The sequence below is a fragment of the Equus quagga genome, chromosome 15 (assembly GCF_021613505.1).
Source record: "Equus quagga isolate Etosha38 chromosome 15, UCLA_HA_Equagga_1.0, whole genome shotgun sequence".
Classification (NCBI taxonomy): Eukaryota; Metazoa; Chordata; class Mammalia; order Perissodactyla; family Equidae; genus Equus; species Equus quagga.
In genome coordinates this window covers 32,046,495-32,064,364 of record NC_060281.1, presented here as the reverse complement: position 1 = coordinate 32,064,364, position 17,870 = coordinate 32,046,495, and the positions used below count along the sequence as shown (strand labels likewise).

At 43.6% G+C, this 17,870-nt stretch overlaps 1 protein-coding gene across 5 annotated transcripts in view; it reads left to right on the top strand.

The window, feature by feature from the left end:
- LOC124227268 (butyrophilin subfamily 1 member A1-like) overlaps positions 1-13,253 on the top strand; it is a 46,825-nt gene extending 33,572 nt beyond the window's left edge. For all 5 annotated transcript variants that reach the window (XM_046641120.1, XM_046641118.1, XM_046641119.1 and 2 more), the window contains 7 exons: positions 2,010-2,291; positions 2,407-2,607; positions 2,905-2,925; positions 3,020-3,046; positions 4,050-4,076; positions 7,249-7,275; positions 7,684-13,253. In XM_046641120.1, the coding sequence (XP_046497076.1) occupies positions 2,010-2,291; positions 2,407-2,607; positions 2,905-2,925; positions 3,020-3,046; positions 4,050-4,076; positions 7,249-7,275; positions 7,684-8,327 (1,229 nt within the window). In that variant the 3' untranslated portion in view covers positions 8,328-13,253. The remainder of the gene's footprint in view (positions 1-2,009; positions 2,292-2,406; positions 2,608-2,904; positions 2,926-3,019; positions 3,047-4,049; positions 4,077-7,248; positions 7,276-7,683) is intronic.
- The last annotated feature ends 4,617 nt before the right edge of the window (positions 13,254-17,870 follow it).

Genomic DNA, 17,870 nt, shown 5'->3' with positions numbered 1-17,870 from the left:
AATAAGACTTTGTGTGCTGTGTTATGGAACTTGGAAGCACTGCTGAGAAGTTTTAAACAGAGCAGTACTGGGAATGTTTGATTGACAGCTGTGAGGAGGATGGATGGAAGATGAGCAAGGTGAGGCGTGGATGCAGTTATGAGGTGGAAAGGATGACTGCCTGACTTCAGAAAGCAGCAGTAGGGTGGGACAGGAGGAATCAGACATCAGAGAGGTTTAGAAAGTAGACCCAACTAAGTGAGTAGATTTGGGGACACAGAGAGTTTGGAAGGGGGAGAGGGGATTATAGAGTCTCTCAGGGTTTGTTGTTTAGTGGTAGGAATAGTGATAGTTATGCGTTAGTTGCCTGTTGCCATAATAAAGCAGTGTAACAAACAACCACAGAAATCTCAATGGCACACAGCCGTAACCATTTATTTAAATCAGGCATTAAGAAAGTTCAGCTAATCTGGGCTGTATTTGGCTAATCTTAACTGGGCTTACTTAGACATCTTTGGTTATGTTGGGGAAATATCAAAAACAAAACCTCCCAACCCAGAAATCCTTTCACAAAGGTAGTAGAGAAAGAAAACAGTTTTTTTATTGAATGGGCATTAAACCAGAATGTGATGCACTTCACTGACAATCTACTAAGAGATTGCAAAGACAGAAGGAAATCTCCCCCATTTATGAAGCCAAGCAGATACAATCCATTACATACATGTTTTCAAGATAAATAATAACTAATCCTCAAGTAAGAGGACTTGACAGCACCATTTGTCGCACAGAGTTTACTCTAAATTTACCTGGTAATTGAGGTGAACATCTATGTTAGCTAATTGGCTTTATCCAGAAAAAAGGCAAATTCTCATATCTTCATGACAGGAGGTGGTTTTACAATTTGGAGCGTGGCGCCCAGTGAAGTTAGGCTCCTACCCTCCCACAGGAAGGGGAAAGTGGAGTGCTACCTCTTTTGTTGTTTACATTTCAAAGAGATGACTTTGAGGTCCTTGAGAAAGACATTCCTGGGTCATAAAGTTGGCAAAAGGCCTGGCTAGTTTTCAAAAAGGATTTATATGCATTTCAAAGAGGGGAGAAAGTACCTACAATTACAAGTTTTCTAAAGTAAATGCTCTAAGAAGAAAGAGGGGAGGGGAATCTATTCCCTTATTTTCAACAGGGAGATTTAAGCCTCTTACTTTTAGTTTTTATTTGTCCTTATAGTCAGCTGAAGAGGGCACCATGCAGACCTTGGCTGGGTTTGTTCTCGTGGGTTTTATCCATCTGGCTGTTGGCTGATCTAGGAAAGCTTCAGCTGGAAAGGCTGCCCAAGCACATCCTTCCCATGGCAGAGGGCAGGCCCAAAGGCACAGGCACTTTACAAACTCTGCTTGAGCCACGTCAAGTCACATGATTGAGCCCAGAGGCAGAGTGTGAAGGCACTAAAAATATGTGGCAGAGGGTGAGCTGGATATAAAGAAGCATGACGAATTGGGAATATGACATAATTAGTCTATCACAGCTTGGACTAAATCATGAATTTAGCTTGGGAATATTGAGTTTGAAGTGTATGTGAGGAATCCTGGTAAGGATAACCCACAGGGACATGGATATAAGGGAGGGGAGTTCAGGAGACAGGGTTGTCAATTGACATAATTTTGGAAGTGATTTACAAAGACAGGCAGTGGGTGTGGAGGAGATGTGCTGAGAGAGTATGTGAGGCGAGAAGAGTGAAGGATAAGGATAAAACCTGGGACTAAATTCCTTCTGTTTCCTCTGAGCATCAGCCTTTCCACCTGCATGGTGGGGGAGACGAGCCCCTGTCCTCTGTGCCTCCAATGGGTCCTATGCTCCTTCCTTCTATTCCACGTGGCAGGGCTGCTACCTTGCTCCCTGGAGGGGGTGGCCTTCCCACAGAGCCCCCAGAATGCAATGTGAATGGGTCCCCCTGGAGTTGTGCACATGTAGGCACTACTGGGATCCCTGGGCCCTAGGCGGCCTCCCATGTTTCTCCCGCTTACCTTCTGCAGGTGTGGGCTCTGCCCCTCAGGTGTACATCAAAGGGCTGGAGGAGGATGGCATCCGCGTGGTGTGCATGGCCTCAGGGTGGTTCCCGAAGCCCCAGGTGCAATGGAGGGACCTCAGTGGAGAGAAGTTCCTGGCATTCTCTGAGGCCCATGCCCAAGATGAGGAAGGGCTGTTCAGTGTGGAAGCCTCTCTGGTGGTGAGAGACAGCTCTGCAGGGAATGTGACCTGCTCCATCCTTAACCCTATCCTGGGCCAGGAGAAGGCGATGGCCATTTTCATCCCAGGTCAGTGCTGCTCCCTGCTCCCAGCAGGTCCAGAGGAAGGGGCCAGCATCCCTGAGTGTGCTGGGCTGGGCTGCCCAGGGCTCTACCCCTAATGGGGTCTCTGGCTGGGCTGCAGAGCCCTTCTTCCCCCAGGCCTCTCCGTGGAAGCTGGCTTTTATGGTGAGCCTGACTGTGCTGGTGCTCCTACTCCTTGGGGCTGGCTACTGCACCAAGAGAGAACGTTCTGCAAAGTTTCAGGAGATGCAGAAACAGGATGATCTGTGCCAGGCTAAGAAAGAAGACTGTCAGACAAAGGAGGAGGCACTGAAGGCCATAGGTGAGGCAGGACAGGTCCAAGGCTAGCGAGGGTGGCAGCTGGTGCTGAGAGGGACAAGCTGACCACAGGGCTGGAGTCTAGGGCTCTCGTTCTCCAGGGAGATCCAGAGCCCTTGGCCCAGAGTAGGTGGCTAAGGAGATCCAGAGAGGACAGGGGGCGCCACGGAGGCTCAGATGGGTCTGGAGTTGGAATTTCTTCTAGGGTACAGGGAGATTCTTTCTTGTAGGTTCTTCAGGCACACAGTTTTTACTTTTCTTATGGGTGGGAGTTCATGCTTATTTTTTCACTCTCTTTCAGATGAACTCCAGGCAGATCTCAGTAAGTCCTGCTTTTCCTCCTGAACTCTCAGCATCCCCTTTGTAAGAGACAGTCTGGTTCTTAGCTCACTTGTTTCCTATGTGGTGTCTTTCAGGTTGGAGGAAATCAGTTTACCTGGCTGGTGAGTCCCCTCTCCTTGTTTCTGTCTAGGCACAGCCATGTGGACCCCCTTACCTAGGGGCAGAAATGGAAGCTGGTGGGAGGCACAGTCCTGCTCCTTGGGCTCTCCCAGATCTGGGACGCCATTTCCCACCCAGTGTTTGGGAACCTGAGTGTGATGGTGGCCTCTGGAGTTTGTCATGTGTCCTGGGTCTTATTCCAACCATGACCCACCCACCATATTGTTAGTTTTCTAGCCTTCAATGCATTTAGCTCTCAGTCAGTACCTGGAAGCCGAAAGCCAGCTGCCCTGAGATTTCATTAAAGGAGCTCTATACATAAATGGGACCATTAAGTTTAGGAGTGTGACTCCTGAAACACCATCCTGGGAGAGTCTGTTCTCTCCATTTCCTGAAGGTGCTGATCCAGAAGTGATGGGCTGACCAAGCATGGGAATGTGGCAGGATGAGTTGTCAATGTCCCAGAATAGTGATGTTTATCTCTAGAAATATTTTATCTGAGAAAGGTTGGCCACTTTAACCCCAGAGCTCACCTTATATCTCTGTGTTTACATCATTCCCCATTTTGAGTTATTTTGTAGATATATCTTTGCCAGAATAAGACTGGATATGACAGTGCTTTCTTACATTTATGGAACAATTTATATTCTCTAAAATATTTTCACACACAGTACAATTTTTGATCCTTAGTTGCAAAAGTGAATGCAGATAGAATAAGAATTTTTGAGGTTTTTGAGGCACAGAACACCTAAGTGACTTGCCAAAAGTCACACAGCAGCAGCAAGACAGTGTGGAGCTCAACCTGTAATGCAGACTTCCTGACCTGTGGTCCAGAGAATATCCCACAACACTCTGCTGTCTGCACATTGCAGGAGGTCATGTTCTCTCCAGCTCTCTCCCTGTAGATAGTCTCACTTGTAGAACAGAGGAGAGGCAAGGGCCAGTAGATTCATGCTGAGCAGGGTTGTTCTGGCCAAGGTCTCACCAGGGTGTATTCTTTTTCAGCCTGGAGGAAGGCCCAGCTGTATGCGGGTGAGTGATTCTGAGCTTCCTGTGGCCTCACCTCTCCAGCCTCCACCCTGCCCCCTTCTCTATGGGTTGATGTCCCTGCTTTCCTTGTCACTTTTGTAGCCTCCATTCTAAGACTGCAGGGACTCCTCCTTGAGAACACAGATCTGTCTCCATTCTGACCCATCCTCTGCTGCAGGTCATTGCTAAGGTTAGAACACCCCCCAAAACACCTCATTCAACTGGTGCTTCTCATTGGTGCAGTGGCAAAGGAGAGGTCAGTTATAAGGAGAGACTGGAGCAGGGAAACGACTATGTAGGTCAGGAATTTCTGATCTCTAGAAGATTTCAGAAATCTTGCCTGCTTAGGACTCAGGTCTTCCTAAGGGGGTCCTTGGTTCTGGATCCTTCTTGTCCCCAAATTCTTCCCCTTTTTGGATCTACTTTTGGTTTTCTTCTGGGATATTGGTCTTCTCTTTGCTTCCTCATGCTCTGACTCCCTGTTTAAGCTGAGTTTCTTCTTCCAAGATTCCTTGGCTGCTGAGGAATTAGTTGCTGTAGAGGAGGTGTTCTGAATGTGGGGTCCAGAACCTCCAGGATGTTTATGGACTTCTGGTGTGAGGGTCTGGGAAAGATCTGAAATTATATGCAAAATTCTGTGTATATGTTTGTATAACAGGAACAAAATGCAACTTGTAATTGTTCACAATCATTATCTCCTTTTGGGAGAATTCTGCGTTTGTCTGATGGGCTCAGCCCTGGTTGTGTTTATTAGGGGCAATGTTTGAAGATGGGGAAAGGAGAAACATAGAGGAGTTAAAATGGTTTACCAGAGAAAGAGTGGGGAGCAAATCAGGGAAGAAAAGACCAGGAGGAGGAAGAGAGGAGGACATGAAAAAGAAGTAGGATGCCCGAGATTCGCCTTGTAGAGATTTTGAGAGGCTTGGAGCAGTAGAAGAGAGACCACAAGTCATAGCCCTGGTGGTTTGAGTTGGGGAGTACACAGAGGGTTTGCAAGTTATTTCGGTGCATGAAATGTAATCAACTCCTTGGTACCTCTGTGAGAAATTTTGGTAAAGACTTATATTTATTTTTAAGCCATTTTGAAATAATCATCTAGTTGAATTTGCCTCTGATAAAGAGACCATCTCAATCTTCCAGTAACAGGCAAGGCAGGAGTGTGGTATGGGGGATCCTAGAGCAAGGAAGCATTATCCAGAGGACCCTTTAGCACTGGGGTTGGTTAAGGATCTGTGCCCTCTGAGCCTGTGTAACACGCCCTTTCCTTGCTCTGGATGTTTCTGTTTACCCTCAGAGATGTAAACTGTGAGAACAGAGAGGGACAAGTCAGCAGGTGAAGGAGGCCTGGGGACCAGATGAGTGAGGAATCTACCTTAGGGAACCTTACTGATTCTCCCTGGGATTTATTTGTTAAAAATCAGGATCAGATAGTCTTCTTTTACCTTCTCCCTGTTATCTGCTGAGTTAAATTGCATGTGTTTTAATGTATACTTGTATATCCTTTTATTTTGTATGGACAAATGCCATACAGTAGGATCAACATTTTCATATTGACAGGTTCATGGTGTGAGGTTGATAAATATCTGATCTCTTTTTATTCATAAAATTGGAGAAATAATTTGTAATTTAAAGATTTGCTGTGGAAATTAAGTAAAGAATAGCATAATACTCAACACATTGTAGAATCTCAAAATTAAAGGCCAATTCTCTTTTGTCCTTCTCCTTCTTCTTCTTTGGTAATCTCTATCAATTATGAGATAGAAATTTATAGCTGGGTGTCAACTGATGTCTTGGTGAAGAACAAGTAAACTAAAGTTCATTTTTCTTAAAGGGCCACATGGGTCAGCCCAGTCATTTTATGTGATCTTATTTCCATCAAGCAAATCAATAGAGATGGAAATGCCAATTTCTCTGAATGAACCTGTATAAGTGGGAATGGTGGTCACAAATTTACATACCAAATGTGCAAGAAAATGTTGTTTACTTATTTCTATAAATGTTTGAATCTTGTTCCTGAGTCTCCACTCTGTTGGAGGCAACAACTCTCCCACTGGAGACATTTCAGGGTCTTATGACTTATATAGGCTTTACTTTGGTCAGTGGTCTTCTTTTCTTCTTCCCAAAATGGACTATGGAGTTTGGAAGAGATTGTGTGGTTTCACATCAGTGAGGGAGAGAGTTCACTGTGCTTTCCCCTTAGTCATATGAGGTCCTCACCCTGGGGAGACTAGCATGATTTAGATCTTAAGATCCTAGGATTGGGGTCTGCTGAGGAGGGGCAGATCCTATCTAGCTGTTTGGGGCATTGTTCTCCACATACCCCTCACCCCATTTTAAGATCCTTAATCTTAACCACGTCTGTAAAGTTCCCTTTGCTGCAACATATTCACGCGTTCTGGGGTTGAGAACATGGACATCTTTGGGAGCCTACCACATAGAGTTTCTCCTGGAAGCTTTCGATCTCTCTGGGCAATTAGAGGGGGAAGTAGATGACTAGCTCTAATATTTTTGGCTTATCCCCTATATATAGGGATGTTTTTGCTCTCCCCACCCAGTGAAAAGGGTAAGAGAATTCATTAGTGTCTGTCCTCTCACTGAATGTGTGTCTTTCCTGCTTTGACCATCTATCTCCCTTCCTTGAAACCTCTGCATTGCCTCCTGTTGGGCAAGATTTCTCTGATCCTGTATCCTGAGTTCTCTTCACTCATGGTTTATAGTCATCTTCTGAGTTCAGCTCAGCTAAGTTGTATTCTCTCTACCCATGGCTTAGAGGCAACCTACAAGTTCAGCTCAATTAGTTCTTGATAATTAAATGGAGGCCTCGGAAATTTTGATCTCTTCAATACTTTCTCAAGAAAACCTAGCTTTCAGGATGAATGTGACTAGGGACTTGAGAAAGCATAATTTGGTAGTGAAATCTGGGCAATGATCTTTATGTTCAGATTGATATCCATCCTCTCAATCCCTGAGTATTAAGCTTCATGGCTCAGCCTTCATGGGAAGGCTGCAGCATGATGGCTGTGTGTGTAAAAAAGAAATAAATGTATCAGTTGAATGTTTCCAAAATATTTTCCCCTGTAGCTCTTGTATCAGTGTTTTTCAGAAGACTAGATGCTGACCCTGTTGTGTATAGTCTATGCAAATCCCTAATATGAAGTGTGTGGTTCTCTTCTAGATTGGCGGAAGGAGAAGTTCCAGGCCTGTGAGTGACTTCATGTTCTTGCTGAGTGTTCCTACTGCTGCCCGCATTGGCTCTCCTTCAGATCCCTGTGGTGACATAGATGCTGGCACCATCAGTGGTGGTGGTGTGGGATGTGGCAGTGATAGTCACATAGTTGGGGCTGGTGGGTTGTGGCTAATACTAGATGCTAAATAGATCTATTTCAGCCCTTGGAGTCCAAGTTGGTCCTCAAGGGCCCTTGACATATCTACCCCCTAAATCAGTCTTGTGGTTTCTTCTCCTGCTTGGAGGGCTGTAGGCTTGAGTCACAAGGCTCTCATCTCAGTAGGCTTAGCCCTCCCTCCAGGCAGCTAAGTGTCTGGGGGATGGTTGTATGCCCTTGTTGTGGGGCAGGGGAGGGCCTTGCATGATTGGTAACTCTCTCTGTAGGGTCTGTCACTCTGGATCCAGGCTCTGCCCATCCCAGCCTTGCCGTCTCTCATGAAAAGATGAGTCTGACCTGGAAGGACACCTGTGTGGACTCAGAAGGCAGCTGCAGTATCTTGGGCCTTGAGGGCATCACATCAGGGCGCTGTTACTGGGAGGTGGCGGTCAGGAGTGGAGACAGAAGCGAGTGGGCTCTGGGGGTCTGTAGCAAAGATGTGAAAAGAAAGGGCTGGTACAGAGAGTGCCCAGAGAAGGGGTTCTGGATTGTGGGGCATTATGAAAAGAATTATTGTGCCTGTACTATCCCTCAGACTTTGCTATTTCTTAGGCAAGTTCCCCACAGGGTGGGGGTTTTCGTGGACTACAATGAAGGGGATGTCTCCTTCTATAACATGACTGATGGCTCCCACATTTTCTCCTTCCCTCAGGCTTCTTTCTCTGGGATGCTCTTTCCATACTTCACGCTTAAGTCAGGAGATGTGTCCCTGACCATCTGCCCTATGGGGGGTGGGCCTGAGGGGTTCCCTGTGCCCCTTAACAGTTCTCCTTCTGTGGAAGAGCCTGTGAGCCTCCCAGGGGAGGGGTTCAGCTCAGGCTCTGGTGTTGATAGTGCTCCTCTAGGGGTTGAATCTCCGTTACTCCCCTGAAACCTTGAGGCTGTGTCCATATAGGGCCCCATCACTGTCCCAGAGCCCTCGCCATGGCTCTTCTGAGAGCTGCAGACTCCCTGTGGCAAAGGCCTCTGAGGTGAGTTCTGGATGGCTAGGAGCCTTGTCCTCCTGCTATAGATGCAGATTGCTGGGGATGTGATTATGAGAATAGTTAGTTCGTGCCTTGTGCTCAGGTAGCAGATTATAAAAGTGGACTGAGCTGGTTTGGGGTAGGCTGAATTTTACTATGTGAAGTTGTTTTTTTCCGATAATAAAAAATATTTCATGAGATCTTTTTATTGTTTAGATCTGAAAGGGGATGAGGGGGTGAATTACTCTGCAGAATAAAGCAGAGTTTACTTTATCCAACTTGAGTTTGTGCAGAAGAACCCAGAGGCTGAGGGTGGGTCCCCACCTCTATCTTGGAGGATCCGTACTATCTGTCCAGAAAAACATCCAAAATTACCAGGGAAATGGATGGCTGATGGACTTTTAAGAGGATTCTATTATTTTGCTTTACATATTTCCCATTCCGGGATGGATTAAACACACCAATTTTTCCAAACCTCAGTAAATTTCTGTTACTTGTGAAAAACTTGTGCTGTTTTAATTTAGGGAATTAAGGAGAAGAATCTAGATTCTTCTTTTGTGTCAACACCAGGTGGAAAGAAGAGAACTGCTACCAGAATTAAGGTGTGAATGAAGAAGATAATTTTCAGATGCAAGGTGAATTTCAGAAAGCTTTGACCATGAGCTTGGTTCTAGTTATCAATATACTGCCTCTTAGTACTTCCAAGTCCAATGGTAAAGGTTAATGGGAAGTCATAGCAAGTAGAAGGAAGCAGGACTATTGAGAAATCAGACCATCAGGAATGGAGGAGTATTCACTCCATCAGGTAGAGAACTCTGACCACCTGTGGTTCTGGGTGAGACGAGAAGACGTGGAATGGGCAGTGGAAGAAGGAAGTCATAGATAATGATTCTGGCCTGTAACCAATTGTAGGAAAGGACTGTAATAGCTTTACAATCCTTTTGTTATGTGCGTGTTGATTTGTATTTACTATCCATTTCTTCCTCTCTCTTATTCTTACTCTTATGATTTTATTCAAGTTATTGGAGGTTATGTTTGTAATATAGTCTTTGGGTAACAGAGTAGTCAATGGGACTGTGAATTTCAGGAGTAAATAATATAGCAGTGTTGGATACAATGACTGGAACTGCCTGTCTCCTCATTTTGGGGAAAGGGTGAGAACTTCTTCACTTGTAAGAATAGCTTTGTCTTGATGGGTGAAAATATAGAGTTGTTGTGTTGTTATATGGAAGTTCAAATGTGTGTAAAGTGATATATATGGAAGCTGAATAGCCAAAGATGTGGACTGTGCCAGTTACCAACTTATTGCCTCTCAGTTCCAAATCACCCTGTATTTGCCTTGCTTTGTGATACTCAAGTTGGACTCCATAAACATTTCTTCTTTGCTATCTGGCACAATGTTAGCCTTTGTCAGTAAAGTGAACTGGAGGGGACACTGCAAGTCATAGCAGAAGAAACGGCTTCTCTTCTACTTCTGGTACTTTTCTTCTTGGTTCTATGATGAGACTGCCAGTGGCCTGCAGAAGGCCCAGTTTCTCTCACTTTTGGTGAATTTGTCTGGCATTGCAGCAGGCTGTTATCTAGAAGGTTGTTTCCCAGGGAATCTTGCCAGTACCCAGTGGGAGGTTTCCTGCCCACCAATCTTGCCCACCAGTGGCATGTCAGTGAACTCTACCTTCCAATAAACTCTGAATCTCAGTCTTGTTGGGGGGTCCTCTCCCAAATTTCTTCCTTATTGGGTACTTTGCCGTAGCCCTGGAGGTCATGTCTGCTCCCCATATCTCCTATTTCTGTATTCTTTAGAACTTTCTTTTACCTCTTTTAGTAGTTAAACACATTTTGCTAGTTAATAATTCTTTGCACCAATTTTCCCTGATCAAATGACTGATGTGGTTTCTGTCTTCTGACTGTACACTGACTGATATAAGCATCTAAACTGCAATGTAGCTTGGAGGAGGGCATTGACCTGCTCATAGTACATCGGAAGAGATAGTTGAGGCATTTACAGATTCATTAAAATGGCGCACCCCACAATAAGATCATGCAAATATACTCTTTGGGGTCCTTGTGTGGATTTTTAAGTACTCTACATGTTAATATATTATCCATATGTTTATCTCCTCTTCCATTTAGCTTGTACCTTTATGACAGCATATTACTTTTGGATGAACCATGGGCATATTTCCTTTGAAATAGAGAGAAAAGGAAGATATGCATGTAATATGAATTATTCTCACACAAAATAGAAGTAATCTTTTTAAACAAGTGCACTAGCTGCCTAAGTAATTCCAGAAAGAATGATTAGTCATCACTGTCGGTAAGCTTTGTCAGAATTGACTGATTTAAAAGTTACCTAGGTGGACATGTGGTAATGAGTTTGTTTTGGAAGTTGTATTGATCAAAGTTGCAAAATACTTTTATAAGCTTTTCAATATCATTGTTTAGGAAAGCATTTAATTACACAGAAAGCAGACTTTTTTCTTGGCAACTTTTATTGCATCTACACTTTACGGTGTGGACCTCCTAAGCCATAATTTCCATTTATTTTTTTGCTAGGGCAGAGGTCACTTTACTTCCTTAAGAGACTCTTGGCTCCTCTCTTCAGATGCAGGTTCTGTGAAGGCTCTCAGATTTTATAAGCGGTGCAAAGTAATCCCACAGGCCATGGCTCCACTTCACCAACCCCACAAGACAGCTGCTGTAGGTCCTAGTTTGAGCAGTGCTACCCACTCTCTATTTATTTACTTTTTTTCTCGTGGTTTCTCACCATCTGTTAATATCCCCTCAATTATTACCCGTGAAATCTTTTCCTTATATTGTTAAGAAACACTATTTAAAACCTGGAAATAGGCAAAAGTTGGGTGTCATGTCTTTTGGTGTCATCCTGGGGCATTAATAGGCTCATACAAAGATCATGTAATCATCTAGGGGAATGTATCAGTGTTTGTCTTTGGTTTTTATCATTAATCATTAATCGTTTTCTGTGAAGTTATACGCGATTTTTTCAGTAGAAAAGGTAAACCCAAAGATTACAGTTCTATTGCCCCTAGGATATTAACTACTTTTTTTCTCTAACTCAGAAAACTTATTTACAACTGTCTTTCCTGGTGGATAACAAATAACCAATTTTCCAATGCTCTTTGAACCAGCTTTACAATTCTAGCAGTTCCATCACCAATTAATTATTGAATAAATTCTTTGATTTCTGAGTCATGTTTATGACTTTATGAAAATTATACAATCTTGCCTTACTTTTAAAAACATAGGTTTAATAAGAGGAACTTTATATTAATTATAAGTAGAAAACCTTTTATACTAGGTAATTTAAAAGATAAATACGTTAAAAATTCCATGTTCTTAACATAAAATTAGGAAACACTGAAATACTAGTCATAATATGCCTAAGTATCTTTTCCCCTGTAGAAGTGAACAGAAGCCTAAAGAGAGGAAGAGACGTTTTCTAGACCATCCAGATAGGACTGGGGTCAGATCCTCTATTCTAAATTCAAAGCTTTTCTTATATCCATGGATCCCCTTCTCATTTTGTTAGTGTGCTCATCCACATAGCTGAGTACCCTCCAGCTTCTGTTTAATCAAAAAGTCCTTGGCTGGCATTTCCATTGCCTCATTCTCTCTATGAACCTTTGTAACCCATCTCCTTCTCCACCCACCTTTCTGACTCTTTCTGTCTGGTTTCAGTGACGAGTCCCTATGATGGAGTGCAGAGTTCTTTAGCCAGAGGGAAAGAATCCCCTAAAAAGCGAAGGTTGGAGGAGATTTGGGAAAGTCAGGATGTTTCCCCAGGAGTCCTTCTCCCAAAATGGCCTTTGCTTCCCCTCATCAGGATCCCATGTGTCCTCCCACCACATACATCTCTGTGGGGAAAAAATCCACAGGGCTTTGGCATTTTGCCCTGGTTCACACTAGGAAATGTCACAAAGGACGACCTGATTGGGCTTACTTCTAGGCTTAGTTTAGGGGTTTTGCTTTGTGTCTTGCTCGCTCTGTTAATCGGCGTGTTCTCCTTCTGAGGAGCCACTAGGGTAGAGTCTCTCTGACCTTAGTATCATCTGAGTGTGAAGAAGTTCAACTATGGATTTTCTGCAAGAGAAAAGAACAAAACAAAACAATACAGTATTGTAAATGGAAAACTGTTTCATTTGACTCGGGACGTGTCTGCCTTGGTTTGAGTGTGAAAAGAGAGATATGAACTTTTGTTTCCCTCATGAGGCCTCTGTGCCCCAGGGTTTCTCACTATTTAAGGTTGTTTAAGCACTAATGTTGATTTTGAGGTTTAAAGATGCAATTTTGGTTTATCATAGCCCTGTTTATAATATTATGTCCATTACTGTACACATTATACATACATATATTTGCCTTATGCATAAGGTTGTCCACACCTAGCCATGGAGCTGTACTTCATGAGTGATTAAAAGGATTTCCAGGTTATTTTGACCACACATAAATTTTGCCTGCCTAAGAACTGAACTCAGTGTAAGATGGGACTACATTCTATTGGCATTGCTATGGAGAAACAGGTTTTTTTTAATCTTACTCTCTCCTTGGAACTGTTTCTCTGGTTCATTGCTACTTATTAAGTCAAAGCTCAAGTTCTCTCTCTAGTCCAAATGGAATATTTTCATTATTTGGTTTCATGAAGTCCTGTCCCTTAATTTTGTAGCAGTTATGTCAATTTACGGTTGGTCCTGATTATTTGATTAATGTCTGAGTCTTCTGCAGAATATAAATTCCATGGGGGACATGTGTCCCCAAAGCCCAGGGTTACTGTATGTATCATATCATGGCTACTTAATAAATATTTGTTGAATGAATATAAGTGATCAGTTTCCCTCCTTGTATTGGCTGCTAGAACTTCAGGTCAATTTGTGGCTTATATATTTCTAACAATGTGCATTTTGAATATAATCTCCCTCCTGACTTTATTTTACATTTCCATTTTTGTTTTCCATTTTCCTTGATTTTGTCTTCTCACTTTAATTTTATATCGTTGTTTTGAAAACATTTTTATGAGCTGCTCAAAATCTTTATCTAGAATAAAGTAGTGTATAAATAAATACATAAACAAACTAGCAACCAACCAAACATGAGTGAAATATCTATCTAGCCGAGGCATTGGACTTTCCTGATAACTACCTTCTTATCACTTTCTCCTTTTTGGCTTCTGCAATTCCAAATCCTTTGCCTCATCTGTCTCAATCATTTATTTTTCCTTGAAGGGTCTCCTTACACCAGCTTTAAAAATGTTCCTGTTCCCTAGGATTCAATCTTAGATTCTCTTCTCTTTTTTCCCTGAGATATTATTTCTTGTCCATACTTTAGAAACAACTCTCACCCACGTACTCACAACATCTACATCTGCTCAATCCTTTTTTTGAGCTATAGAACTACATTTTCATCTGCCTTTTAGACACCTGAAGCATGATGTGCCCCAAGACATTGTTTTTGTTTTTCATGAAGGGACAGGTTTAGTTAATTGGTAAATAATTTCTAAATTACATTTTAAAATTTAAAATCACCTCCTCATACCACAAGTAATTCAAACCAAACTTGTTCAAAAACACTACTTTTCTCTCTGAATTCTCTCTTGATTCATGTCCTCACTAGCAACCCAGGTGTCCAAGTCAGAATTATGGGAATCATCTTAATCCTTCCTCTCAGTTATCCCCTTCAGTAATTCTACAGAGATTTGTTAATTCTGTTTTCCAAATATTATATACTTCCTTCCATACATGTTTTCACCAGTTGAGAAACAGAAAATGAGTCAAATGGAAGCAAAAGATAGTATAAATTTTGTTATTAGAAATGGGGGAAGAGAAGTGGCCCGTGGCTAGATGGACTGAAAGTATCACTCTGATGCTCCTTGAGTGGATGGGAGCTCCTGGCTTTCGGGCCTTGGGAGTTGAGAAATAATGGCTTCCCCTAATCATTCTACATTATTTTCTTCATTCCTCCAGCCAACACTTTAGGCCCTCATGGTCTCTGTTCCAGACTATGGCATTTGTCTCCTAATTTGCCCAGTTTACTCTCCACATGAATTCATTCATTCACTCATCAAACACTAAAAACAGAATATGCTAGGCAATGTGTGCCTAAAGTTTCCTAAGCTTGAAATTTTATTTTAAAATTCCACGTGAAATTTTTATCTGTAAAAAATTATCTATTTTAAATTAAAATAATTTTGAAAAGTACTGGCCAATTAAGTTGCATAACTTATTATTTCTTCCTAGTGAAGAACAATAAAAACAATGACTTGGAGAGTAAGGTTGGTGCCTGGGAAAGATTTGCCATTCTTGCCTGAGGCTTTGGGTGCTTGAACTGCCATTTGAAAAACATTCCAGTATTGGAAAGAGCTGGGGTTTTAATCTGGCCTATGGGGTTTTACATGCTGCCTGTCTACTTACTGTAGGCTATGTCAGCTAGGCAGATGGTTTGCTCGCTTTGAACTTCATTTTCCTCATATGTAAAACAGTGGTAAGAATATCAATCATATAGAGATGATCAAGTGACACTGTTTGGCAAAGCTCTTGTCAGGCACTGAGCCTCAGACATAGAAGGCAAATAAGAATTCCCCGTGGGAGGTTGTACCTGGTCAGCTAGATGATCAAGGGAAAAGGATGTTGTAGATAGAGTAAATGGAACATGCAGATAAATAGAGATAAACAGAAACAGAGATGAGAGAGCAAGGCCTGCTCAGCAAACATACGTATTTTGCAGTGATGAGAATGTTGGGTGCTGGGATGTGAGCCACAAGAGACGAGGCTGATAGAGGCAGGGCCAGGTCATGAAGGGCTTGTGTGCTGCACCAGACAGCTGTGATTTCATGTTAAAGGCAATGGGGAGCTATTTGAAAGTTTTGAGTAGAGAATTAATACTATTACATTTTAGGTTCTAATTACTCTTCTGTGTGGAAATCGAAGATATAGGTGGGCCCTTAGGAGGCTAAGTCATCCAGTTGAAAACTCTAGAAATCCTGTTCTCAAGCAGAGGTAGAATGGATAGGTTGTGAATAGGAGTTAGAACCAACAGGACTTGATACCTGTAGAATGCAAGTGATCAGATAGAAGGAATCTGGGGGTACTTTCCAGTTACTCTGCCTGGGGGATGTGGTATCGAGATATGGAGTTCTGGAAAAGGAGAACATGTTTTGGCAGCTTAGACTGAATCAATTAATGGGTCAAAGCTTTTGTAAGGCTGGATGTCAAGTTGCATAAATGAGTCTAAGCCATGGGTGAAGGATACGTCTCAGGCAGAGAGTGAAAGTGAGAAGACAACAGGTCAGAACGTTAAGCACATCATCATTTAAGAGGAATTCACCAGGGAGAAATGAGGATGTTGCATCAGAGAGGTGAGAGGCTTCAAGGCACGGGATAGTCTGGACCATAACAGAGTTCTCCCTTGGAGTCAGCCTGGTGGTGCAGCAGTTAAGTTCACATGTTCCGCTTCAGAAGCAAATGTAGGTTCTTGATATGAATTCCCCAACAGCCCTGCCTGTAAGCCTTAGGCGCCCCTTGGATAAGACCCCTGCGAAGCTTAGAAAACCTGGGTCTTTTTGGTTTGAATTGACCAATCCAGACCTAGTCCAGGAACTCCAAAGTGCTCCACCCATGGACCCTAATAAAGGCATGAGCCCCAGGTCCTGTCTCTACTCTAACTTCATCTTCTTATGTGGTCCCTCAAGGCAGTTCTGTATACTTCCTCGTGGACTTGTGAGTAATAAACTTCTCTATTTCAATTTCTCTTGTGGTCTGTTGCTAAACTATGGCTCACCATCTAGCACCCTGTGCTTCACGTAACAAATGTTGAATTAACAAAGTCATAACAGCACTATCCTAGCCTCATACAAGAGACAATCTTCACCAATCAGCCCAGCCAGAGATTCTGCAGGCCTCTACCAACCATTTCCCTCCTCAGGGAGAAGTAGGCAGCTGTGATTTTTGTCAGCTTGCTCTGTGGTGAGAGCCAGGAGGGGGAGCTGTGGTGTCTGTTAGTCCAAGCTACTGTCTCCCTTCTCCCCGAAGCTGTTAGGCTGTGGTGGACCCCACTGAGCCAGGACTGGCTGGATTGAGGTCAGTCCTCTGGGGAAGCCCCCTCCTGGGAATATTGGTGTGCTGGTCACTGGAACCACTCCTTCCCTGGGAGAAGCTGGGAACTAGGGGGTCTTTCTGATCCGAGGGCACTACTCCAGGGTCAGGGACTTCAGCCAGAGGGTGTCTGGAATCTGCTTCACTCACTGGCTTCAGAGAACCTGGTTTTGCAGTCATCTGGAGTGCAAAAGTTTTTCACTTAGTTTCTGGATTTCTCACAAAGGGAATTTATCTGTAAATTATTGTTGAATTGGTGAGTTTGTGGGGGAGAAAGATGGTCTAAAGCTTGCTATTTGCTATCTTGCTAATGTCGCTGCTGATCCTTGATTTGTCAAGAATGATGTTGGGGAAAAATTAGTTTCATGGATATGCAGATCATGACTAAGAGAAAGATCTCAGCCCTAACTCCTCCTTATAGATTTTCAATCCGTCCTTTTTTTGTTGTTTTTTTTAGATTTACCCCTTTACCCCAGATTTCCTTGGTTTGTGATGTCTCCAATTCTGGTGCATAGAGTTTCATCTGAAAAATGGTCTTCCTTCTCTTTGACATTTCCCTGAGTGCACGCTTAGGGTCCACCTTCAACAGTTTTGCTTTTCACCAATTTTCCAGAAAAGTTACAATCTTTGCTGTTACCTGTTCTCTTTGTCCCTGCCTGATTATTCCTTTTCACAGTCATTTTAGCAGTGTTTGGGGAGCCAGTGGAGATAAATGTTTGCATTCTACAGGTCTAACCACTCTTACTTCTCTTCCTACCTACCACCAAACCTAGCACAGCAAGAGGGAGGCAAGGGGATGGGGGACTCGGAGGACTGAGGAGGGTGAGAGGGAGGGGGATGTGAAGGGATGGGGCAGTGAGGAGGGAGGGGTATTCTGGGGGCCCAGTGCAAAGGGCCAAGTGCAAGAGGGAGGGTGAGGAGCTGTGAGGCGAAAGGATGACCTGGACGGGGGATTGAGTGGATGGGGTTGGGGGAGAGTGAGGCTGGGTGGGTGTGTAAGAGAGGATGGAGGAATGAGGAGGGAGAGAGAGGTAGATGGTGAGGGAGGATGAGGGGAAATGGGGGTAAGGGGCAGGTGGAGTCAGTAGGGTGAGAGAAGCGTGTAGGTGAAGGCGGAGGTGGGGAGGGACAGAAGGAGGGAGATGAAGAGAGAAATGTGAGGGAGAAAAGAAACCTTCCGGAGATGTGAGGCCAGAAGGTGCATGAGGGGAAACTGTGAGAGAGAGTGGTGAGGGGAGAAACTGAGCCGGGAGGGGCACGAGAGAAAACTGAAGAGAGAAGGTGGTGAAGGGGAAACTGTGAGGGGAGAAGGCGGGGAGAGGGAAACCGAGGGGAGAAGGCGGGGAG